This window comes from Pleurodeles waltl, chromosome 8 (genome assembly GCF_031143425.1).
Source record: "Pleurodeles waltl isolate 20211129_DDA chromosome 8, aPleWal1.hap1.20221129, whole genome shotgun sequence".
Lineage (NCBI taxonomy): Eukaryota > Metazoa > Chordata > Amphibia > Caudata > Salamandridae > Pleurodeles > Pleurodeles waltl.
In genome coordinates this window covers 1,353,720,198-1,353,747,310 of record NC_090447.1, presented here as the reverse complement: position 1 = coordinate 1,353,747,310, position 27,113 = coordinate 1,353,720,198, and the positions used below count along the sequence as shown (strand labels likewise).

Sequence of the window (27,113 nt, the reverse complement as noted above, 5' to 3'; positions counted from 1 at the left end):
CGTGCAAGGTTAGGATCGCTGCTCTGCATGAGCGCTTGGCAGAAATCACATAGGTGGCGGAAATCTGAGTGGATTTTCCCCCTTCCATAAACCACGCAAGAGCACATGCATTACTCTGTCAAAATGTTTGCTTTGAGCTGCAGAGCTTTACGTGTGCAACTAGTAGCATTAACATTCAATGGGTAGTCAGGGTCTTTGTTACGCAGTCCTTTGAAAATAATTACTGTGCAACCTCTTTGATAGAGGTTAGAGGATGGATTCAAAGACCACCCGCCCACGTAAGTATATGTAACTTTTTGAGCATTCGCCCTGGGTTAAATCTAGTGCAGGGTAAATGGGCCACACACAGGAGCAGATTTAAGAGCCCCAATCGCCTCCTTGCGCCACATTTGCATCATTCTTCTTTACGCTTATGTGGCCGAACTAGGCCAAAATCGCAGCACCAAATTTACAAAGTGGCGAAATGCATGCATTTTGCCACTTTGTAACACTTTGCGCTACATTATGCCTATGCCAGTCATAATGTATGCAAAGGGGGTGTTCCCCCGTTAGGAAGGCTGAAAAACGGGCGCAAAGAAATTTAAGAGATTTCTTTGCGTCATTTTTTTCAGCACTTTTAACACCTGCTTAGAGCAGGTGTTAAAAGGAGGCACACCATTGTTTACAATGGGTCTCAATGGGCTTTGTAAGATAAGCGTCAACATTTTTTACGTTAATCCCACAAAGTTCCGAACTAGCATTAACAATTTTGATGCTAGTTCCCTAATTATCGTCACAGTGTGCCGTACCTTAGATACGGCGCACACGTGGTGGCATTGGGGGGCGCTAGGGGGCTCAAGAAAAGTGGCGCTGCACTTGATGCAGTCCATCTTTCTTAAATCTGGCCCACAGTGAATTGCTTCGGGCTCATATTGTTATTTTTCCGTAAATCTAAATCTATGGAATGAGCCCAGTAGAATCTCGTACTGACCACTCTAAGTAGCAGGTATCAGAGGGACCATCGACAGTACCAGGGTGAACATTGACTCCTTCCCCCATGCTTTCTAGACGCAACATGGCTCTATGGGCGTATGCGGTTGTTTTTTTGTTTTCTTCAAAACTTGCGGCCTGCTTCAGAGATTAACCTGACTTCACCCTCTTTTCTTTGGAGAGATAACATACCTCCAGTACTTTTCTCCAGTAAAGAAGAGTGTCTTGCCCATGGCACGATTGTAAACTGCAGCATCAATACTCCTCAATGATTTTGGAAATCCCAGTTCCTGAATTTTCTTTGGGTAATCTGCCAGAATGTCATATCCGTTGAGAGCCCAAAATTTTCTTCCTGATCCACAAATTACAAAAGACATATATGCATTAATGTGTGGTGAATTCCTCTAGAATGACAGGATATAACATTAAGAAAATGATGTACTATATAAAACAAGTAGAATTGCTAAATAGAGCATTATGTAATTGTATGGATTTAAAATTAACCTCTTGGTGTACTTTGTCAGAGTGAAACTTAGCAATGCCTACTGACTACGCTGGGGGAACATGGTGCAATAGTGATTATTACATGTTTGTAGGCAATCACAAGTGGTGATCTAGCAGAAACGTCTCCAGTAATGGAGGAATCAAAACTAGCTCTACCTTAGTGTCTTGAATAATTATTTCCCCCTTATGCCCAGGTGATTTGGGCACCTTATACGTCTTCATTTTGCCTAGATTCATTGCAGAATATATGGTTTGCGTCTTATTGGTTCTGTTTGAATGTAGCTTTTCTTTGCACCTCAAGGGAATGCAGTGTCTAGCTCGAAATATGGCCCACCACTTCACCTGCTGTTGGAGTTCCACTTCCTACTACAGGTTACTCACAAAATCACAGTCATCGAAATATCCATCCTAGGTTAGTGTGATGACATGTACATGTGGCTTCCAGGTAAAAGATTCTCGTACCTACAAGGTTCAGAACTATGTAGGTTGGTTCATTGAAAGATAGCTGCTCCATGAGTACATCACACCCTTCACTCACTTCAAAATCTTCATGACCCATATACCAGCTCACAGCCGGATGATACCACTCTGCTAACTCCTTCTCCATCTGCGCATATATGATTTGGAAGCGGACCATTCCATGGTCAGGGATCCTGCCTCTGGAACACACTCACACATTTGAAACTGATTTATGACTATTTTGCAAACACTATAAAATACCCCTCTTCTATGTCGTTTGCAACTTATGTCTCACCCCTGTGTACACCAGACACACTCTTTGCCCCTCCTTGGCTAGTCAGATGACCAAGAGTGTCTCCATCTACCTGGCAAATGTATGACATGCAGGGGGCTAAGGTTCTAAATCTGACTCGTGACGTGTTAGATTGCTTGCAATGTTAAGGCGCGAGGGTAATTTTCGCGAAGTGTATTCTTCACGGAGAAGCCTGTTGACATCAGACTCCTCCCAAAAACACATGCAGGCTTCAGGTCAGGAACATTGAATCTCTACAATGTGGCGGCACTGACCACCAAGGTCAGGTAAAAACTGACCAGACAGGCACTTTGCAGCATGTGCTTTTTTGAATATCGTGACTACATTTTACACAGTTCACCTGCAAGGGCAACGGAACACTATGCATAAAGCTAGGGCAATACATCAAAAAGTAGGCTAGAGGCTGCGAAAGACAAGGAGAAGCAACTTGGGTGGTAACGTATATACAGTAATACATTTTAGAACTTCATACAGTTCAAGAGATAAAACCAGAAGAAGCTTGGTGGAGGTAATTAGGAGGAGGCAGAAGCAGTGCTAGACTTGATAAATACTGCAAACAGATGCAGCTTTTCGTTTTTCAGGAAGGACAACTGAGGAGGCATAAGTCTCAGTTCTTCTGGTAAATAGTCCCAGAGTCTTGGTGCTGGCAGGTGAATGACTGATTTACAGTCTTGGATTTGTACATTTACAGAATTTAAACAATAGGGTTAGGTTTACCTCTTGTGTCTCCCAGTCCTCCACTGAGGTATAGCATGTCCTTAAACAAGTCGGGCAGGTCAAGGTTGAGACACGTGTATGATGCATGCAAGGTTGAATTGATTCTCGCTTTTAGTGGATGCCAGTGAAGGACTTTAGGATGGGTGCATGATTGCTTCATATGCTTAACGTATGTGGCATTCCATGACCTACTTAACATGGCAAGTGTATTAAATAATTAAAGCTAGTTATTAAAGCTAGCTATTTTGACACACAAAAGGAGGAGAGTAGCTCCACGTGATAGTCAAATGCTAAGAAAAAGTGAGAATGTGATCTGTTTTGGCTACCTACTGTTCAAATTATACTTCAGATCTAGAAAGATTCTGAGTGGGGCAATGTTGTCCCTGCAAAGCTCTCTTAACACTGACAGTGTCCTTGATCGCTGTGAAAAAAAAGCAAGGGCTGCAAAAAAGGGGCCTCGTCCCACACCAGTTTATAAAATGCAAGATGACATAAAGTGAGAAGCCACTATAGTTCAAGTTAATGCGTTAGAATGAAACTCAGTGTCTCTCATAATCCTGCAAAACTAAAATCAAATTTGTCAGACTGTCTGCTTGCCTTTTATTCTGTTCAGAGCTCTACTGTCATTTTGGTTAGGTTTGTCCTACACAACTAATAAATATAGTCACACATACAATTATTTTAATAGTTGGACTATTCAATTTTCTTGTGCTTACTTCAGGTTTCTAGAACGTTTGTCTGATGGACCAAGCCTTCGTATCGAGGTTATTTATACAGATATTTATGTAGATCTTGGTCAGTTATGGGGTGTTGAAAAAACCTTCGCTATTGGCATAGAGTTTATCATTCTCCAGCTAGTGAATTAGCTGATAATACTCCAGTGTATGCCTTGAATCAAATGTTAACGGTGTCATTTTCAGAACATGGACTTTTTATTCCAGGATATTGTTTACCTTTTTATCTGTAGCTTCATTAAAGCTGTGGCTTAAATGAGATGAGTACCACACATGTATGCATTAACAAGTATAATGCAATTTTAGGTGGGCACAAATCCTGAACCTGAAGTGAGGGGTGGGTCTTTCTTTAAAATTAGTGGTTTGCTTTGGGAGAAGTCCAATATTGAGTTAATTCACCAGTGTAGGCTTTGTGATAATGCAAAGTTTTCTATAATCAGATCCCTTCTGCTTATCCACATCTGTCGTTGCCTGGGGACACTTTTTAAGACCAATGTTTAATTTACTCATTATCATTTGCTCAATGAACACATTTAAATTATTGTTTTACGCTGATACTATTATTATGGATATGTGTTTAAAGGGAGTTTTGCTATGTCTTCACATGATTATCTGTAACGTAACTCGAATTTGAATACATAAAATAAAAAATACACATTTTGTGAAATAGTGTGTTAGGACACAGGTACCCAGTGGTGTGATAGTTGTATGGTTACGCCATAAAAATAAAACTTTTTTTTTATGGGAAGATTCTTTGAACAAACCCAAGGATTTAAAAGGATGTGGATATATCGGAAAATGAGTGCTCGAAAGATGTATTTCACAGAAACTGGAGAAAGGTGTTTATTTCACAATGTATAAAAGAAACAAACTGACCTCTGAAAATGTATATCAGATCCTTCTCAGGGGACTCATAGGCCGCATCAATCTTGTTCGGAAGCTGTGGCCAAAAATTCCTAATTAGTACTAATTCAACGTCCGTCATTTGAGGATGCTGGCGCCAGAAGAACCTAAGGAATAAGGAACAAAACGTCACATTTGAGAAATACGTTTTACATACAAAAGATTTGCAATTGGACACCAGAAAACAGTACATTCGAAATGACAGTAATTTTGCACGTTGGGATTAAGGACGGTAAATGGAGGTTGCCAATGGCTCACTATTTCTCAATTAGTTCAACAATATTTGGCTACTGTTTTTAGTGCGGCCATGTCCATACTATCATGCCCCTTCCAAAATGGCTGATTATTTAACCCACAGCAGCCTTCCTCTGCAGCTCCCACTGCGTGTCTGCTGGAAGCACTTCTTCATCACAGGTCCAGAGTCCTAGGAACACAGGTCTTCAGGTCTGATCTGAACAGCAGGAGTGATTGGATAAGCCTGATGTGAGGAGCCTGTGGCTCCATATTCTGGGCGCTTAGACAGAGAAGTTGTTTCTGAGTATTTTTTCTTAAGGGCGGTTTTTCATTTACAAGAAATGTAATTTTATTATTGCCATGCAAGGCCGGTTCATGCTACTCTGCTCCCTTGGTTGATGTTCGTACAAGGGCACGATCCTGCTGACATCAGTAGACCTCGTCCTCCCTGCATCCACGAATCACAAAGAAAAGATAAAAGAACAAAAGACACAATATTCTTACTTTAATCTGTAATTAAATTAGGGTCAAAACTCCTAGCTCAAGAGTGCACTGGTATCGTGGCTCCAATTGTGAACTCATGAGACACGTACTCTTGTAATTTTGTAGTCAGCCACTCTTTCATTTCCTGGCTGGTAAACAATGTGGGCTGCAATAAAGACATAGGCCATTTCTGTCCCATGCATTCATGCACCTGGGTGGGACTCCCTCAGGGGAAAGGCAGGTGTGCTTGGCTCAGATTTCAATGCACAACTCTGTGAATGAGGGGTCCGGTGGCATCAGAACCTGCCACATAACTTAGTATGCCTCATGCACACATTCTATGCCTGAGCAGATATGCTTGCGAAATATTGCTGGGGAATGTGCAATGGATTTTGTGCACACCAAAAAAGTATTACATTTGCATATTCTCAAAGACACATTTTTGCTGCTCTGCCATACTGCAGATCAGAAAAAAATGTTTGTGCCCCACATTTTCTTGCCAGGATCTTCGGAATATAATTGGACTGCACACCATGTAACCTGATTGCCAGCCCCACCTAGACTCATATATTGCTTCACAGGCTTGAAAGGGTTGATATGGAAGTTCGCCATTCTTACTGGACTGCTGAACATCCATGGAGGCCACCTAGACTGTGAAAATGTGCCTGAGGATTCCGCTCTGAGCCATTCTTTTAAGCTCCCATCATGGAGGACAACTCGCATTCTTACCATGACAATCAGAGATGGAAAAATTGATTCAGCTTTAGCAACTGTTACTGTGACGTGATTGTGTGACTGCTTGATTTGTAAACCAATATTGGAAAACTGCTGATAGGTTAGAAAAGGGATGCCCTTACTTGAAAGAAATTTCTAAAAGTTACCAGCTAACAATAAGAAGGGGTGGGTCAACCTCATGGGTAGTGAGGCTCCACCCTTCTTGTTTCTTGCCCCTTTTTTTATAACACCAATAGTGATTAATAGTCACTCTGGGTGTAATAAACACATTTTGGCACAAGCAAACGTTCAGTAGCCTGAGGCAGTACATTTATCTGATGGCTAGCACAAGTGCATTGATGTGCTAACACCAGCCACCATGCAGATTTTCCAGGTTAGCAAAATACCAGGTGTCTGATACACCGAGGTGCCACCCCATTTGTGACGAGCTACAGTGTCACCCTTGCAGGTGGTCTAAAAGTGAGATGCATTATCTGCTTAAATTGGTTAGAGGATGGAGACAGATGCAGGTGACCACCAGTAATGGATGAGACATGTCGAGGGGCGGACTACTGCACTGCCATATTCTCCCCAGACCTTACTGTGGCAAACACCGGCTTTGCGAACGTGCTCAGTCGAGCGATGGTGGCTGCGTGGAGTACAGGAGGCCTACAGACAGTGGGTGACTTATATAAGGAAGGCATACTAATGTCATTCCAAGACCTCAGAGAGGACTTTAATATCCCTGTGGGTCATTTCCTGACACATTATGCACTGCAGCATAGGTTACTGTCCATGTGGGTGGACGGGGGTACAGAACCTCCTTGCTCCCAGATATTGCATACTTAACTCACACAGGGGGGCACTGGACATGCTATAACCAACACCTACCAGGCCCTGCACCACACAACCCCCACGGAACTCATACAAGCACGGGGTAGGTGGGACGCAGTACTGCCTTACTCGTTAACCGATAGCTACTGAACACTAGCGCTAAGGCAGATAAAATAAGTGTCTCGTAATGCAAATATCCGTTATACGCAGTTTAATTATCTGCATCAGACATATCTTTCACCTCAGAGAATAACCTGCATGTTCCCAGGGGCGACTGCAACATGTCCCCGCTGCACAACTTTAGGGGCAAGCTTTTACCACATGCTTTGGGATTGTCCAATCCTTCAACTCACATGGGACACAGTCGTAAAAATCATCAATGAGATTACTGAACACACCCCGCTACTCACCCCGCGATACTGTATACTGGGAATCTGAACATAAAATGCAAAAAAACAAACATACACAAATTTACTGAGTTGGCTTTGATTTTATTTAAACGCCAGGCGCCTATGCACTGGAAAGCATGGGTTGCTCCGGATGTAAGGAGGTGGCTGAGAGCATTCTGACATGGGCGCATGCTGAAGCTGCTTGTTACTCCACCAGGAAGTTGGGTGGACTACCCGCTAAGGGAGGGGAAGAGTGGGACGTTTTTGTGCTGAGAATAGAAACCAAAAACGACGAGTGTCCGCCCTGAAATGAGCTCCAGAAGAGATGCAGCTTAATATGTCATACATGTATGATGAAATATAGGAGTGCCTTGAGACACTTGATGTGCTGATGTACAATAGACAGCATTGAATGAAAATGGACATGGCCTACTAAATTGCATACATAGGTAGACACGTCAAAAGGGGCCCCTTGTTGCGATGTCAATAATGTCACAGACGGTCAGCCACAAGACTATCATTGACACTTATATACTGTATGTTGCAAAAGAGGAGTGCGGTTTGTTTCCTTCTTACTTTCTCTCTTATTTATTTTTCATTATATCTTTGTTTACACCATGAGCGCTCAATCTGTCAGTGGGGATACTAAATTGGTTATATTTTATTAGAAATTGATATGGCTAGTAGCTTTCCCTACCGAATCCAAATATTATAATGTCACAACAACACATGGTTTGTTATTTGTTATATGAAAATTTTTTAAAAAATGGATGAAAAATATATGTTAGAGGATATTTGTTAAAAACTTTTAGAAATAAATTCAATTTTCCTTACCTGTCCTTAAAAATTAGCTTTTCGCCCCTCATTTCAGTTACAGCATCAAGAGATAATTCAGGGTCACATTTCTCAGGTGTTTTGGGGTGCTTGGGATTTGGATCACGATCGCCTGGGCCTGAAAAGTGAATCACATGTTTCCATTAAATGTTTCACTCTTTCTTCCTATCAATCAGGTAGAGCACGTTAAAGTTCAGTCATGCCAATTACTGCAGGGAATTCTCCGTATAGTTGCCGAAGTAGAGATTTGTGAGACTTTGCACCCCAGCATAACAAGAGTGTTGATGCCCTAGTCTGCCTAAACATTGGTCAAGGCAGTCAACAAATGGGCTGGCACAGTAATGAACAGTAAGGGAAGCAAAATGAAAAGACAGTATAAAAACACTTTGAACTCCAACAGATACGCCAAAGGTAAAACACAATATCCTAAATCATTGTGGGGTCAAAGATGGTAAACAGTACTACACAAATTGACCAGGTGTCAAACTAAACCAGTAACAGTTTCTCAATATTTGCAGAAGAGATGATTTTGGAGTTTATCAAAACTGCTCAGTAAGCCTCACCCTAACACTGCAAAAATATCTAGCATGTCTTCGGGGTAAAGAGTGAAACAAACAAAAAAACACTGAGGCAACCAGGTAAAAGATCTGCTTGCTCTCGTCACAAGACCCAGGACTCAGCCTGACCTACTTTGTGGTGGTGGACTTCTAAAATGTGATTCACATAGCAGCGAAGATCAAAACATTCAACTTACAAACAGAGCCTTGCCTTGCCAGGCCTGGCAGCAACAATTAAGGGCCAAATTAATCCTCAAAATATAATTCCGAATCCTAAAACTTTATATTTCTACCATCCAGAAGTCCTGCAAATTATAATTTCCATTTTAGACTAGATTTACAGCCAAACAGGGCCTAGAAACGTGTTATTCTGCACAGAAATAAATACAAGTACCCCTATGATGCTTTTATCCATGCTTAGGCAGACCATCTGATACAATCTGCACACACAATCTGTCTCAAAGACATGACTCAGTAGCAGTTCTGCTCACATTCTAGACAGCTTCATCTCTACCGGTTACAGGATACAGCAAAATGATCGTGCACGCAAGATGGGTGGACATCTTTTTGGCATCCAAAAGTGCCTTAAGGGATTTTTTGAGCCAAGAACATTCTAACATCTACCAAATAAAACTACTCATCAGTTAATTACCCATCTCTACATCACTTTCAAAATCAAATTCACTGTCACATATAGGCAACTTTGAGGATTTCATTGTCCTCATCATCAGCACGTTCATCAGTCACACCACTGTTGCCTGCCTCAGAGACTTCAACCTACCACAAGACCTCGCCACTACAAAAATTCATAACTTCACTCCTCAATCTACTATACAACCTTAAGATCACCTAACACATCTAAGAACCTACTGTAGGAAAGTGAGTTATTGTCTGCCTGCCTCAGGGACTTCAACCTACCACAAGACCTCACCACTACAAAAATCAAAACTTCACTCCTCAATCTACTATACAAGCTTAAAATTACCTAACACATCTAACAACCTACCCTACGAAAGTGGATTCTTTTTTGGGGTGGATAGGTATCTACTTCAAAGGATAAAGCCACTATTTGTTGGATGTCATACAAATTAAATTAAATAAACCTGTACTCAATCCCTGGTAATGTGACACAAAGCGGTAAAGGTTAAATCATAGGAGATGTGTAAAGTGTTTAAGCAGTGCATACACAGTAGAAAAGTACACAAACAATTTAAAATAAAGAACAAAATTGTAGGAGTAAAATAAGATAAAAACAACAAAATGTAATCAATTGGCATGGTAAACCTGCACCAAGGTGCAATTTCAGGCCAGCTGTGATGGAGTCTGGATCAGAAACACCAAGTGGATTGGTCCTGGTGAAAGTCTGGAAGTCAAAATGTAGAAAAAGTTTCTAAGTCCCACTTCAGAAAGGGACTTTGATACATTTTTGAAGATAAGCATTGAAATTTCATCTGCGCCATAACACAGAAAGAGGCATTGTCACTTTTTGAAAAGAAAAGTCCTCTATGAGTTGGTCGTCACTGAAACTGTAGTCGCTGACATGGAACCAAAGTCCAGATGCCTGAAGCAGATTGGTCCCACTGGAGCTCTGGAACTTTGCAGATTTCTCACTAAAAATGTTTAAGTCCCAACACACAAAGAGGATTAGTCGTTTTTCAGAGGAGCAGAGATTCTTGAGCAGGATGAAGTTGAAATTTAATCAGAAACTGTGGAGCTGCTGGTCAGTAACTTTTTCTGGTGTATCCTGCTGAGACTCTGGAGGAAAAGGTTTCAAAACTTTCCAAACTTTTTTTCTGGTGTCCAAACAACCACAGGAGTACACTTCTAAGGTCCCTAGGATCTCAGGTGAAGGGCACTAGAAGACTCCCAGGGCGTCAGACAGAGGCCAGAGGAAAAGTCTAGTACATGTTTCGTTGCTACTGGTAAACTGGGTATTTCCAGGAAAAGGCCTCTTGCAGTTTGTTGTGTCCCTGTAGCCATACAGGAAGTCAGCCAGCTGGCCCTTGGAGTCCACTTTTTTATCCTGGGTACAAGTCGCATTGCAGGTTTTACACTGCAGCAGTAAGATTACACAAGGTAGGCCTGGAGCCATGTTTCAGTGCCACTTTAATGGTTGGTACAATCGGTGCTGCAACCCACAAGTGTAATGTACCTTTCCATGCCATGGTCATATTTCTGTACCATATACTAAGGCCTTATATGGAAGTTACATGTGCCAATCAGGTTTTAGGCCACTTTGACAGGGATAAGAGCACATATCCTAGTCATTGGATTGTAGTGTCCTTCTGGTAGAGTTCGCAATTACCAGCAGCTGAGTCCCAAAAAGAACGAAACACTGGAAGGTGGGAGAGGGCGGCCACCATCTAAAAAGGGGTCACTTTGCAACACCTACATTAGGAAAACCCTAGACCTTCCCAGCACCTCCATGGCACCATAGTGCAACTAGTTTGAACAGATCACCATGCGTTCAAAGATTTTCCCATCAATACACTCTTGCAATATATGAATAACTTGTCTTCTGATTCCCAACAAACAGACAATATGGACTCGCTTTCGAACAGTCTCACTGTGGCCAATGTTACAGCCCATCCCTCTGAAGCATTAAACCACAAAAGTCAATCCTTTTGCCCTAGCAATATCCAAACCTCTCAGTGGCAAACACCCTATATGAAATCACTAAAAAATGGCTCAGATCACAGTCCTAGAATATGCTGAGGGAACTTTAAAACCTTTTTCACTGTACATTAACATACATGGATCTCTGCTTCACTGTGGAGTCTCACTATGTTAAAGTATGGGGAAAAATGAAAAAGTTTAATCAACTTGGAAAGAAGTGTTAAAATATTTTTATTCAGAGTATTAAATAAAATAAATTAAAAGTATAGATTTATTTAAATTTTTTAGAACAAAAGAGAAATGCTACAACACTAGTAACTACAATTGCCTTAAAAAGTAAATGATTCAAAATATATTAAATTAGAATGGAACTATTGTTCTCAAGGTTAAATTAAAAACTAAATTTCAACTTAACATAAAAAAAAATATTATGCCTTAATAATTATTAAAAGGGGTGTGCAGAATTTGTCAAAGGTAATTTGATTATATTTATTAAAATGGATTGTCACATTTCTTCACAAATGCAAAATGTTAAACTAGTTTATAATTAAATTAGCAATGTGTACTATCTTTATATATTTTTATACAATTAAATCATGTTTATGTATAGTTTTAAGTATTTAAAATAATTTCATTTAATTTAACATTAGTTCTTATAGGGGTTTGATTTTAAGTCCCTAACGTTATGGTACAATGTTGCAGTACCAGAGGTTGACCACGTGTGGTGCTGAAATTACTCCAGCTCTGAGCTGAAGCATTTTACTAGTGTCCACTTTTTGGCTTAAGTAAATTTAGAAAAAACAGTTTGTGAATAAGAATGGATTACTCTGTTGTATTGATGTCCCTCCCTGATCTCCTCCCTGACCTTTCCCTAATCCCTCCGTTCTTCTCCATGTTCCCCTCCCCTTTAATAGTAAGTATTTCCCATTTTACAGCTACTCCCCCTCAACATTTACTTTTCAAACATATATTTATGTGTGTGGAGACTCTCCTCACATAAAGAGATAACAGAGGCAGAGGTGTAAACTCCATTTGTAGGTTTGTGCATAGCCTTTTGCTGTACTTTTCGAAGTGCTACAAAAGATACTACAAAATAGAATTTATAAATGGCCCTTTCGTTTATATTTGTTTAATATGAAATGGGCATATAAGTTTGACTTATGAATGATATTTTCAAAGTTTTAAAATTGGTAATATTCTTGGTAAATCAGGCTAATTTGATCATATACAATAACATTTTACTGCCTAAGACGGTAGTATAAAAATAGATTAAATATTCATGAGTTAAAATTAGTCTCCAGTGCTCATTAAAAATAATGTATCTAATCTAAGACATTAAAATTTCTCCCCCAGGTCTGGTGGTGTGTTTTACTTCATGCTTTTGTATTGCTTTAAATTTTACCTTATAGTATTGAGCACTTGTACCCAGCAGTGGCTGACACAAAATAAAAGTGGTGGGGCAGGTGGAGAGGGCAAGGGACAGCGCTGTTGAGCACACGGGGTGGGGGAGTACATGAGGGGGCGGTTAGATAATAATAATAATAATAAATAATAAAAAACACCTCAACGCTCCTCAGCTCCTCTGCTTCCAGGCCCCAAAGACCCCTGTGCAATCCTCGCATTGCTCTCATGCCATGACCAAACAGGAATTGGCCTGAGCAGGATGGTTTGCTGCTCACTCAGGCACAGGGAGTCTGTGCTGTTTCTCCAACCCAGCTGTTTAATACAGCTGGGTTGGAGAAACCTAACTGCGCATGTCTGTTTGGCTGACTTAGAACGGCTGGCCAAACAGACATACGCAGTTAAGTACACTTACTCCCCTCTCACTCCTCCCACTTCCCATGGCCCAGCCCTGCCCTGCGCAGTCTAGCTCAGCCAGCAGCAGAAAAACAAATAGTTAAATATTGTTTTATTTTTCTGCAGCTGTCTCTGCCATTGCGGAGAAGCCGCCGCTGCTTGTACAGTCACATACATTTAGTTAATAAATTATAGGATTTGTTCTTGCTTTGACAGTTACATACAATGGACAGTTCAGCCTGATAACATTGCAAGTATATGGAGCACAGGTTACTATAGATTCAAGTTGTTCACTACCACTTGCCCAGTTTATAAAATAATCAGTATTCCAGTTTAGCTTTTTTTTATCAGAACGCAATGATCTTCACAGGCAGGTTTTATAGAAATAAGTCTATAAATATGAGCGGTGTGTCTGTGAGTAAGCGCATCCCAGCATCTGGATATGCATCTACCTGGTGGTTATTTACTGGCTATAAGCCAATCAAAATTCAGCATTTTAATATTAAACAGCTGACACATTCACAATGTGTTGAAATACTTGACAAGTGTGAACCACGGCTTATATTTATGAATTGGAATTTATATTCAGAAATATGATCTCGCAAAGCAACAGTGCTTTTTTAAAGGTCCAAATAACTAGAGGTGAGCGATTAATGAAGAAAACACAATGCTCTACCTACCATATAGAGCCTGGATCCCCTGAACATCATCATCAGGAAGCAAGAACCTGCTTGGTTCGGTGTAAGAGTAAACAGGGTACATTAATGAGCCAGGATCCCTGGAATGATCCAGCCCCAGAGCATGACCAAACTCATGGGCAGCCACAATGAACAAATTGTAGCCTGGAAGAAAGGAAAAGTACATGAAAGAGCATTACAGATTGTTTGGATGGATCATATGTAACAAGACATTCTGCTTCATAAAATGGCTGGCACATTTGCTTAATTTGTAATACTTTGTACACTTCTATATAGTATAAACCAGGTAACTGCCTGATAAGCACTGTACCATTCGAACCACTTGTGAATGTTTCATCATCATCAAAATGTGTGTCTCCTCCAATTCTTTGCCCAGGTGGAAAGGCGTGGGCCAGAAGGCCATCAGGACCATCAAATGGGTAGTAGTCTCCATGTTCTGCAAAGACAAATAAGAATACCATATGGTGACATTAAATAAGGAGGTGTGCATTCTAATTTTAGAGCAACCGGTCACACTTAATAAGTTGGTGTTTTATTACAGGCTAGTGCTGAGGCTGTACAGATGTTAAAGGCTCTAAACCCAAGCTAGAGACCGAAGCAGTAGACAAGAACTTATTATTTGGGAGAGAGAATTTAACAACTGGTATAGCCTGAGACACAAAGGGAATAAGGTTATTGGAAGATTGCAATCACTGAGGGTAGAATATTAGAAATCAAAAATTGAAAATCAGAAAGATAGACATTTGAATGAGGACCTATACGAGCCACTATAGGACCTAACCCACTCAATTGTCTTCAGTGGAGCTCTCAAAATCCCAATGTTCAGTGTTATTCTCCATCAATCTAGTTTAATTCTGCTCAACACTTCATATCAGCTGAGGCAATTCCTCTGAATTATGCCACAGACGCTGCATCAACTTTGGAAGAGGACTAACAAAATGTACCTTTCCCACTATCACAAAGAATGTGCATGGGTGACTTGTCTGTGATCCTCATTACTTTAAGCGCAGTTCTTCTTCATCATAGTCTTTACTAAATCAGGGTGGGTCCTGAACCCCAAGACAGGTGCATTTTCCCATAGAGAAAATGCTGGTTTTTCCTTCAGCAAAAAATACCAAGATCCAAGAATCTATTTCAGGAAAATTATTCCTTAACCTATTTCCATATAGAATGGGCTCCATATACTTTGACTACAAAAGAGGATTTTATCTTCCTCCCTCCTGAACATTTCAAGTTAATTGTGCACATGGCATGGAGGCAACCCTAAAAAAAAAAACTGGTAGGACTGTGACGAGGCAGGCCTGAACTTACAGTGATGACAAAATACTGGAAAATAATCAGGCAACCTGTCTTTCTTAGCATAAGTCTGACTATTAAAGATATGCCAAGCCTGCCACTGCTCCAACATCTGCAGTATTAACCACTACAGCTGTTTCTTTCAATAAGACTATCTCAAATACAGTTTCATTCATGGCATGGCTCCAAAGCAAAACAAATATATGGAGACAAGCCATAAAGGCAGTCTGCAAATCTTTCAGATGTACTCATTGTGCTCCAACACAGGAAATTGCTCTAACCCAGAATTACTGGTTACCGGAAATCCTTCTCACTACCTGGAACATCTTGGAAATAACTGAGTGAACATGAAGTGAGGAGCAACAGTTATAGTGCTTTTCAAATTAATAATAAGTGGCCATGAATGAGTTTGACTTCTGGAAGGACCGGGTACACTATATATATGTAATAGACGCAAGGGAATTGCACACATACAGAGTGTGAAGAACCTCTTCCCAACAATATCCTTATCCCGGAGAAAATGGGAACATCCCTTGGGTCTAAATTCTGGTCCTGGGTAAAACGTCACGCTACCTGGGATCACCTTAATGCGGAGTAGAGAGCAGACAAATCCTTCATATTTCTAAATGTTCCCAAAAGGGGCAATGGTGACAAAAAGGAGAAGCTCAGCACAATACCAGTCCAAATGGTTTTAGTAGTAGGTTTGATGCAAACCCCATCAACAACAAGGGAAGATCCAGTAAGGCTGAAAGAGAGTGAATCTGGCCAGTGATTCTAAACGCTCTGTAGAGTGTGTGATAACTAAACGTCCTCAGTTAACGCCATAGTTTGAATCCATAAAGTGAAGGCAGGCAGTTCACTGCCAAACTGCATTGATTATGGAATGTACCATCCATCTGCTCTGAAACAGCTCATTATTTGAGGTTCTATCTGTTCAATAAGCCATGCTTATAAGCCGAGTTGGGATGGACATGATTGAGGTAGGTCTGGTGACATCAGAGGGGAAGAAATCAGAGACAAATGTCGAGCGGGAGCCATGGCCAACTTTGGATTAAGTTGAATCACAGATGGTTCGGACAATATGAGGCAATCAGGAGGACTCCAACATCTCTCCTTGAATGTTTCTCTTCCTTTTCAGGAGCGAAAAAAAATTGGAGGAAAGGTAGAAAGCATTCCTCTCTCAGTCATTAAAAAGACAAGTATACTCCGTGCACCAACCCACAAGGAGTGCCTCTCCATGTGAAAAAAAACCTTAGCTGATTGAATCCCACAACATGCTGCAGGAGTTGTCAGCATTCTGCAAGGATATTACATTTTTAAAACAGACTTGCCAAAATAATTTGGCCAAAATATTGAGCACCACTATATCGTGAAGTAAATGTAGGCAAGTATTGATTTACTTTTCTTGACTCCACATACACGTACTGTGGCTAAATCCTCACAACATTGTGAAGGTAAGTATATAAATGTACTTTGCCTGTGTATACCCTCAAGGTACATATATGTGGAGTTGATGGTTGTGAATTAATACTTACCTACTTAGGCTGGTTGATATTGTGGCACTCAGTAGCCTCAACGTACATAAATGTGGAGTTGAGAATAGTAAATGTAGACTTGCCTATACATGTTTACCCTCAGGATACTGCGGTACTAGACATTTTGTCAGGTCGATATTTTTGCACTCTACATTCACACATACAACCGGTGATATCAATAGTCAATTCACTCTATCCGAATGCTACTCAATTATAATTGAAAGGGCAACAAAATATTGCTAAGGGGAGGCAGAGCTGGTTTCTTAGGGTCTCAAAATTAACCCTGTTGCTGCTTGCATAAAATAGTTAAGAGAGGGAGAATTTGTTTTCAAAAATCACCAGGAAAAAGAAGGGAATTTACAATGACTTCTTCCACTTGTTTCTATACATGGTCAGGGTGGCATGAAAAGTAGCGTTTCCAGTATGGGGCAATGGGGTTCTTGTTAACAGGAGGAGGCTTCTTCCTAGCAGTACCTCTGGTTCCAAATGAAATCATGATGTCGGCAGTGCCGCTGCGCAGTCTAGTAAAGTTCAGCGGTGTCACCTCGCTCCAAACTCGGAAGGCCTTCTTGATGGCTCGATCCACCTCGGCATGAGTCATGTCCGGGGTATAATTCTCAATTCTGTTGAAAATATAAAGTTGGCAATAATGGTTTAGCACATTAGGCATATTTCCGACATATATTTATTTGCATGTCAGGGCCTCCAATTTGAGGCCTGTTCCCGTGATTACAGTACTCGTAAAAAGACATAAGACCATTATCGGAAAAATCCAAAAATATTAAATTTTAAAAACAAGCTGTTGTAGTTTTGCAAAATTCCAAAAGAGAAAGAGACACAATAAAAGCATTGAAAAATGAATCTAATTGCTTCCAAATAAAATGCAATCTCCGGGGGTTGGTGGGCCGACGGAGCTCATGCCTCAGCTTTATTTGTCCTGCCCCCCCCCCCTTGCGCCCCACCAACACAGCTCCTGAATGTGCCAGGAGGTGACACAAAACAAAAATGACACTGCACCTTGCCACACATATTTATATATGCACTCATATATATGTGTGTGTGCGTGTGTGCCCACCCTAAAATCCTCATGGAAAGACCCTACTTTCCGCATATGATGCCTGAAAAATGCATTAAATGTTGCCAATTGCTGTAATTCGTCAAAAAGATCAAGACAACGAGCTACCCTGAAATGTCAAACTTTATTGAGGAATGACTAATGTTCAATAACTACAGTAATGATCAGCAACAGACAATCATTCTGCGGCAAGCGCTCACATGGTCCTAAGAATTTTACTGAGTGTAACTTTCAGTTAATTGGAGGGGCACAGAATGGTAGCTACACACGAACTTACAGAAACAAAAATCAAAAACAATAATAAAATCACGAGACGCAATATATCTGACAAAGGCATTGAAAATATTAGCAGTGCAATTTCACCACATGGGTTTAGGATTAAAAATATTTGGTGCCATATTAGGAACAGTTGGACTGACTCTGGAAAAATTGGGCACATGTCAGCTGAGAACAAAAGCACAAGAGAGACATGTGGAAGTTGAGTGAGAAATGAGCGGAAAGGAGAATGCAAGTGAGAGGCAGCAGGAATGCAGACTCTTCAACTTGTCTTGTAATGTGGTAGTAACTCGTCCATTTCTGATTTCATCTTTCCTGTCCAGAATCTGTAGTTGTTGCTTTTTACATTACACTAATAGGACTACAGGGGGAGTATCATGGTGAACTGAGGTGACTCAGTGCAGAGCTGAGCGCTTGTGTTTTTTTGTGCCTGCAATGTGTAAGGTGAATTTATTTAACCAGATATTTCTGATGCATTATTTTATAGACAGCACAGCTTAGAAACAGAAAGAGGCAAACCTTGCTCACTGTTACCGAACAGTACTGCTGCCCTGAATCAGTGAAATATTGGCAAAAATTAATTTAATGCACATGCACATAAAACAGGTGCATGGCTCTGCCCTGAGGCAGCTCAGCCCATCATGATACAGGCCCAGGGACTAAATTGTGAATACAAAACAGGGGGCCTGATTCATAAACCGCACTTTTGATAAATGTACACTTCTGAGTGACTTTACTACTTTTCAGTATTCACAAACTGCACTTTTGTAGTAATTTACACTTTTGTAGTAAATCCAGCACTACATATGGGAATCGGGAAACGTCCAGAACAACGACTCTGGAACAACAATTATGTTGTTAATGCATTCGGAACCACGCTTGCGTTAACAACGCCTACACATATTTAAACATATTTAAAAATAGTACATATGTGTTATTTAATTATAAAATATTTGGTTAATAAATATTTTATAATCAAATGATAAATATATACTCTGTAGGGAAGCATAAAAGCTCTCTCTCCCATCTACCCATCCACTCATTTAAGCATTCACATTAAATTAATTTTTCCAATTCATTCACCCTCTCATTCATCCACCCATGTACTCATTCACCAATGCATTTGCCTATTCATCCATCCAGGCACTCACTTATTCTTCCCTCATTTATCTATCCATGCACTTATTCAGACATTAATGCATCCATGCACTCGCCGATTCTCCACTCATTCACCTATTCATGCACTTAGCTATTGGTTCAGGCCTAGATCTATGCCTTTTCCAATTCATCAATTCATTCACTCACTCACCCAATTACCTTTCCAAACACTCACTCATTCTACTTTCATCTGTCCATGCATTCAGGTGCCCATAAAGCCATACATTCATTCACTTACTCATTCACTCAGGACTCTATCTGTGTGCTCACTTGCCCATTCATTTATGTACTCAAACATTCATTCAGCTATGAATATATATGCACTTTCCCAAGCTCTCCCTTGTCCATTCATCCAGCCCGTCAACCATCAACCCATCGATGCATTGACTCATCCATCCATCCATTGAATCATTCTTGGGTTCACTGACTCACCCATACATACACCACACACACATGCTCACTAATCAAACAAGAAGCACTTTCATTTTAAAAAAGCCAGATTTGTGGGTGCTCTATCCAAGTGACAATAGAATCACCCTATCACAGACTGTGCGCATGGGCTATTTCAGGGTATATGGCGGTGATTTTTTTTTTTTTTTTAAATACTGCTGCATAGCACAGCCACTAACCAAAGTTGCATTAGATGGAGAGAGCAGAGTCTTATCTATCAAATTTGTGCTGCTTCTCCTCGTTTCTCCTGTGCTACTGCACAGACAGGATGCCTAGTGCCATGCACAGACATTTGCCAAGTCGAGCCTTTAAAACATTTCACAAATCGGGTGTGTGCTGTAAAGTGCAGCACACGTGCAATGTGTGAAATGTTAGGAGAAATAAACAATATATAAATTTCTCTTTAACGACTTTCTCGAGTAGCTCAAGGAGGACGTTTTTTTACATATTGTCAGGTCTGACAATCTTTATAGATGTGGCTTTCCATCAAAGTCATGGGTGGTAGCAGTTGAACTCCCAAGTGCTACCCATGGAATGTCCCCTTGATGCAAAATAATGCAAAGCAACACAAAGAGCTACTTGTGCAACTTTAAGGCCAACTTTCCAGCACAAAAAATGGTTTGCTCTCGAAAGTAAATACTTTTATAACTTTACACCACTTTACATCATTTTTGCACCACTTTAAGGCATCACAAAGTCATGATAAATCTGCTCCAGGGTGTCTCATGAACATTCACATGGGAAGATTTATCAAGCATTTGCAAAGTAAACATGGTGTTGCACATGCGCAAATTGGGAAATACAAAAAAGCAATTTGATACTAAAATGCAAACTTGGGTATCTTATAATATGCACATTTTTTAACAAACACATATTGGAACACAACGTGCAAATCAGTTAGAGGTTTCAGGAAATGGTGGCATTTCTACATTATGAAGGGGGGGTGTTGGGGCAAATTTTTGTTTATGCGTATATGGACACTCTCACAGGCATGTGCAACAGTTGCGGCTCGTAGCGCTTAAAAGGGGTGGGGTGGGTGCAGCGCGACGGGGAGGGAAAGGGAGGACAGGGGAGCGGGGAGGTACATTAAATCATTTATTTTGTTTTAAATTAAAAACGTACCTGATCCGCCGCACTGCACTCCTTTCAAGCATCGCTGCAGGCCCAGGCTCCCAGCCTGCTCTGCACCAATCCGGTTGCTATTCAAAGCAGCGTCAGGATTGTCTTGGAGCGCCTAGCCACGGCGCTCCCAGGCAGACTGGGAGCCTGCGCAGAGTCTGTCCAGCCCGGCAACTGCTGGACACAGCCTACTGCACGTGTGATAGGCAGGCCCAAAACGGTCAGCCAAATACACATGTGCTCTGAGGGGAGGGCTGAGCAATCCCCCTCAGTGCACGTCACCCCGTGGCCCCGCCCCTTTCAGAATGAAGGGATAACAAACATAGTTTATTATCCTTTCATTCTGAAAGGTTTGCAGCTTCTGCTGCTGGCAGGGGGCGACGCTCCTCCGCCCTTATGGAGGAGCAGCACATGATATGCACATGCACACTGACCATAATGGTGTAATACAAGATGATGCCCCCCCATCCCCGACCCTGCAGATTGTGAAGTGGAACCCCTGAGTCTCCTATCTCTTGTACATATTCAGGGGCCTTGGGCTCATTTGTGGCCTCTCAATGATTTGGGGGCCCTTGAAAGGTTAGGTGCCCCTGCTTCGCACAAGCTGCAAGGGTCTGTATTACATGCATAAAACAGGTTTTAATGATCTTCTCATGTGCATATGCTAGTTTACACATTTAAATGTGAAGAGATTTTACGAGATTTGTACAAACTGTGCCTGCACCCTTGGGCACTTACTATCAGCATTAAAAATTTGGATTTTACAGTGATATAATTTAAAACGGCGTTATTTTCTGCAATTGTCACGTGTGCACGTGCAAATGTGTATAATGTGTAAGGCAGTATACCCATTACACAACCTGTGTGTGATTCACAAAGGTTTTTCCGTCAGTTACTTTGTCTTACTTTTTTAAGACACAGTTAAGTCAGGAGGAAGACAAGACTACCTATGGCGTGGCAAAACGATCACGTAAGACAAATCTTAGAGGACATTTCACTAATAGTCTGAGAAGGGCTACTACATGTGATTTTCAGAAAACAAGAGATGTTCGTCTGCATCATGGAGGTCACGTGACAATCTCATATGGAGCATGACCTCCTTAAACTTTTGTGAACGTGTATCTATAATTTTACATAAGCCCCTAACTAACAGTAGGGGCGTAGCTGTCAAGTGTATAGCAGGTTCTGTGGCACCACGGCACTGGGATCTGAGGGCTCACTGCATCCCATTAGCATTCTTTTACTACCCAGCTTGGTATAGGTCATACTGGCATTAGGGCCCCTGGCACTCTTACAACACCGCTGACAAGTAGCAAGTTACCACAGAAGCATCTATTTTAATATTGGTGAAGATATTCTGAGACAGACAACAGATTGCAAGCATTGTACCAGTCCTTATGCAATTTTCCTCGACATTTGGACCAGTATTTGTAGCAGTCGATTAGTGTAAAATATTACTTTTGCACTGGTTTATCTACGCAAATGTAATCTGTGCACTTCATCAGGCAGCACAAATGTTGGTGTGGTACTCGACCAACACCAATGCAGTAGATATGTGAACGGAAAATGTCAGTGCAAAACTGTGAAACTTCTGGTGCAGTCTGACTGGTTGCTGCAAACATTTGCAGCTCACTGATAAGTCAATGCAAATATAATGTTTGCACGTGGGATGTGGTACAAAAGATTTAAGAAAGTTGAACAGTGTCATAAATGGAATTTTGGTGCTAACGTTAACATTCATTTCAAAGAGCAAATTTATTATATACAACCCTGCTGATCACTTAGCTGTTTACGTTTTCTGAAAATGCGCACGCCTCGTATTTACCAGAGGTGCAGTTCAGACAGGCCATTCGAGTAGGGCGTAGGACATCCTGTGAGCTGCTTGCCCCTTGGTGGCCTGCAAAGGTGCAGACGCCTAACAGGACCATTCGTATCTGTATATTCCAAGGGAGGCGGGCTTTCAACAGAAACTGACGTCTTCCGGTGACAGGTGTCCATTACATAATCACGACGAGAGATATTAATGGGCAAGGCTGCTGCTACTCACCTCGCATTCAAACACAATATTCACACCTGAAAAAGTGTACGTCCATTCTTGTATCCAGTCAAAAAAGCACAGTTAGTTTTGCACACAGGAGCAATCCATTCTCTGGCATTTTAATATTACCTGAACCGAGATCAGAATATATTGGTAAATCATCCAAAACTGTATTTCAACAGGAGAATGGGGAGGCAAAGTCAGATGATGTGCCCACATATTAATGATAGGTTGCTCACTTGGAATCCCGTATCAGATCTATCCGGATTTTGTTAACCCTGTTATCTTAACGTGAGAGGTGCCTTCTTGTATTCCTATCAACAGGGGTGTCTTCATAGCTACAGCAGGGGTGGGGCTCTAAGTGGGCCTCTTCTGTCTGCAAAGGCTCATTATTTATCATAAAAGGGTAGGAGGGTGAGTCAGTAAAAGGATGGATGGATGGATTTGTGAGTGAAATGGGGAATGAGTGAGGGTGCATGGATAGATGCATGGGTGGATGAGTGAAAAGATGGATGAGTGAAAGGGTGAATGGATGGATTATGAGAGAAGGGATGGGTGAGTGAAATAGTAAATGGATGGGTGGAATGAAAGGATGATGGATGAGTGAAAGGATGGATGGATAAGTGAGTGAAATAATCAATTGATGGGCGAAAGGGAGGGGGTAGGTGGACAGCTGGATGAAAGGGTGAATAGATGGATGAGTGAGTGGATGGGTGGATGAGGGAAATGGTGAATTGGTGAATGGATGAGTGGATGGACGGTTTGAAGGGTGGGTGGATGAGTGAAAACATGAATGGCAGAGTGGAAGGATGGATGGATAGTGAAAGGGAGCATGGATTGATGGGTGAAAGAGAGGATTGAAGGATGAGTGAAAGAATAGATGGATGATTGAAAGGATGGATAGATGTATGGACGAAAGTGTGGTGGATAAGCAAACTGAGTGAAAGCGTGGATGAATGGATGGATGGATAGGTTTTAAGATGGATGGAGAGGTGTAGATATAGATGGCGGATCGATTGACGGAATGGTGACAGACTGAATGTTGGATGAAAGAATTAATGGATGACAGAATGTAAAGGTGAAATGGTGGATATCTACAGGTTGTTGGAAGGAAGAAAGGATGACTGGATAGATGCTTAGATAGAAGCAAGCTCGGCTGCAAGCAAGCTCTTTTGGGTATTGTCTTCATGACATCCTACACTTGCTTGGTGCCATAAGCGCTTTGGTTTAAAGTGGGGGGGTACTTTAAAGTTCTGGCTACTCCCTTGCCTACCAATAATACATTTTGGTGGGGCTCTCTTCCTCTTCAGCACTGCTTTGGACCAGGGCTCAGAACGCGGGCAGACAGACCTCCCCTCTTAAAAACTAAAGAGAACAGACCAACAGCCTCCACCCAGTACTAGGCATTGGCCCCCGCCAGCCGGCAGCCTAATCCCGCCTTGGGGCTGTATCTGTCAGACTCTGTCACAGAGAGATGCCCAGGCCGTCGCTGTTCTGTGTATATCGCGCACTGTGTGCCTACCTGTAGGTCAGGTTAAATCTGGGCCATTTCAGATTCCTAGGAAAGACGTTGTATTCGCCCACGTCGGGGACACCACATCGTGGCTGCTTCATCACCTCCAGCGTCTCTTCGTCGAGTTTGCCCGTCACCTCCAGATCGAAGAAAGATTGCATTTCCCGGAGCTTTGAGGCAAAGGCGTTTCCCCCTTTCTTGGTCATTATCCCCGCATGGTTAGAGGCAACGTAGAACGTTTTCAGATATTTCTAGAACATAAAAAGGCATGTTTATTTTTACAATTCATCAAAATACGTAATTCTATTTTCACAAGTGGTTGAATTAAGTAAAACATTTCCCTGCATAGCACACAACGACAACATAATGGCTTTTCAGGCACCCGGGCTTTGCCTGGTAAGCGGCATGTGGCGATAAATGGGTTTGCTCAGGGTCACACAATTGCATGCGAAGGAATAAAGAATTAAAAACAATGAAATACCTCTGCTAGGCGCAGCTCTTTGTCAGTCACGTCTAAGTCCTGCTCAAGGGGCACAGGGACTGGCCGGCCGAATGCCAGGCTCAGCAGGAAGATGGCGGCGGACAGCACAGAGGGCATCATGTTCACGTCTTAAACCCCTGGACACTGAGGTGCCAGACTACAAACAGCTGCTTTTATACAGCCGAGCAGTGAGTCACCTCGGAGTAGACATGCACCAACTTCCAAGTGTAGTCACTGCCCGGTAAACATGCTTACTGCCTTTTTTACTCCCACAGGGGACTTGTGGTTTGTGGTAACGAGAATAAAGGTGCATACAGCAAACCATCTGTGGCTCCAGAAATGAACTAAAAATCCGAGGGTTATGCAAACATGCTCTCAGCATATTTCTACTGGCATCATCTGAGAGGAACACGTTGTTGAACCGAGTACATTTAGGTTTTTCATGACCATGCACACACAAATTAGGCTGGTTTGCTGCTACTCATTAAAGCAAGAGTGCTTGAGTGATCTTTTATGTAGACTCATTTTGAGATCATTTAGTTAGTACAAATATTTTTCAGTCTCTTTGGCGGAATTGTGCTTCTCCCTTAAGGAATCGAATATGAGGTGTACTTTTCATTTTACCAACATTTTTCTACTGATGTTTTAGCAAAGAAACCTTCACAGCAAACGGCAGGCCCCTTGCCAATACTCAACTGTAGATAGTTATGCTCTGTGGGAATGATGTACTTTTAAGAGCCGATCCAAGAAAGTCAGTGAGAACAGTGGGACGTTCCAAATTATAAACTACGTTCATGTATTTGTGTTGAATTATGCCTTCTTCCTAATTCACATTAGTTCCAGCAGGAACTACGGCCAATGCATACATTAAAAATGTTCTGTGTCCAGGCTCATGGTATTCACCAACATTTTCATTATCATCCATTCTCTGAAACATATATTTGTCTAACAAATGCAAAGCAGTCATCATGTTTTTGTGGGGTAAATTCACCAATTCACAGATTTTCACTTTACATTTTTTTCACATTAAATATTTTGTTTCCCGTGGACATCATCCACTGCTGCACACATTTATTGAAACTGTGAAAACTGGTATGTATGTCAGTGATTTTATTCCTATAAAGTGAATTTAGCAGCTTGCTTTAAAAGCACCTCAATTTCCTGCGGTACACAATGCTTCCTGGAGACTCTTAATTGGGTGTTCACTGTCCCAAAACTCCCTGCACCAATGCACCTGGCAGGAGGGGACACTGATACCACCCCGCACACTTCAAAAACATCTCCACCTCCCACGGCACAGGATGCTTCCTGGAGACTCCTGACTGGGGACTCGCTGTCCCAGAACTTCTTGCACTAACACACCTGGTAGGAGGGGCCACTAATACCATCCCGCACCACACGCTTAACAAGCATTTGCAATGCAATAGGTCTCACGTTTGCTTGAGTTATAGCTATTGGCATGGAAAATTGATTACTGGACTTTTCTTGCCACATTAATTGGTCAACCCTGCCTCATAATTTGGTCTTTTCCTGCCACATAATTCCAGTGGCCCTGCATATCATTAAATCACTTCCATTTAACTCCAGCAGCGCATGCATGCTGCTATGCTCGACCTAAAAAGCCACCGCAGGTGCCATACAAAATTATTTTATACAAGACCAACTTTATAGTGTGATGCAGTATACTTTGGTAGTCACCCCTTTTCATAAACATAACTTGAAAAATCATGTGCCAGACAAGCAGCAACAAAAAGTGATGAGTATTTCTCAACCCAGAAAATTGTATAAGAACAGTTGCATCCATTTTTACATTAGTGACCACAAGGCTGAGCTCAACTTCCTCTTGCTGATACTACATGACCCCTGATAGTAAGGAAAAAAGCTTAGACGTAATGTATGGGGTGCAGCAACTGGTTTAATGCTATTAAACAATAGTGACTGTTTCACGCTTTTGTACTCCAAATCACAATAAATGAACCTAAGGCACGTGGTAAAGTATACCAGCACTGAAGAGCACTGGCTGCTATTGTGTCACATTTCCTAATAGTAGCTACACAGACAATACAAAGGGATTTGTATTAACACCACTCTATTCCGATACTTAAAAATTGCCACAAAACCATCTTCCCCAGAAAATCCAACCCACAAAACCAACCTCTCCTTACGACTGTATCATCCCCAAAAATATTGCTTCCAGGTATACCCCTAAACAAACAAATCATCAATGAAAGCTTGGCCATAAACTTGTTCTTCACAAGTTGGTATAGAATACCCGCCCATCTATCTGTCCCTTAGCAGTTCCACAAACCTGCACAATCAAAACCCAGTCCTGACGTTGTTAAAACATGGACACACAACACATTTCTGTCAAACCATGAGAGTCATTAGTTTACCACCTCATTGATGCTTGCATAAAG

At 41.5% G+C, this 27,113-nt stretch overlaps 1 protein-coding gene across 1 annotated transcript in view; it reads right to left on the bottom strand.

The window, feature by feature from the left end:
• The window catches only part of LOC138248630 (collagenase 3-like), a 29,550-nt gene extending 4,697 nt beyond the window's left edge, over positions 1-24,853 (bottom strand). The window contains exons 1-8 of the mRNA XM_069202361.1: positions 24,697-24,853; positions 24,225-24,466; positions 17,061-17,209; positions 14,066-14,191; positions 13,738-13,899; positions 8,088-8,205; positions 4,573-4,706; positions 1,162-1,321 (exon numbers count right to left, since the gene is read on the bottom strand). Coding sequence (XP_069058462.1) covers positions 1,162-1,321; positions 4,573-4,706; positions 8,088-8,205; positions 13,738-13,899; positions 14,066-14,191; positions 17,061-17,209; positions 24,225-24,466; positions 24,697-24,816 — 1,211 coding nt within the window. The 5' untranslated portion in view covers positions 24,817-24,853. The remainder of the gene's footprint in view (positions 1-1,161; positions 1,322-4,572; positions 4,707-8,087; positions 8,206-13,737; positions 13,900-14,065; positions 14,192-17,060; positions 17,210-24,224; positions 24,467-24,696) is intronic.
• Between the last annotated feature and the right edge of the window lie 2,260 nt (positions 24,854-27,113).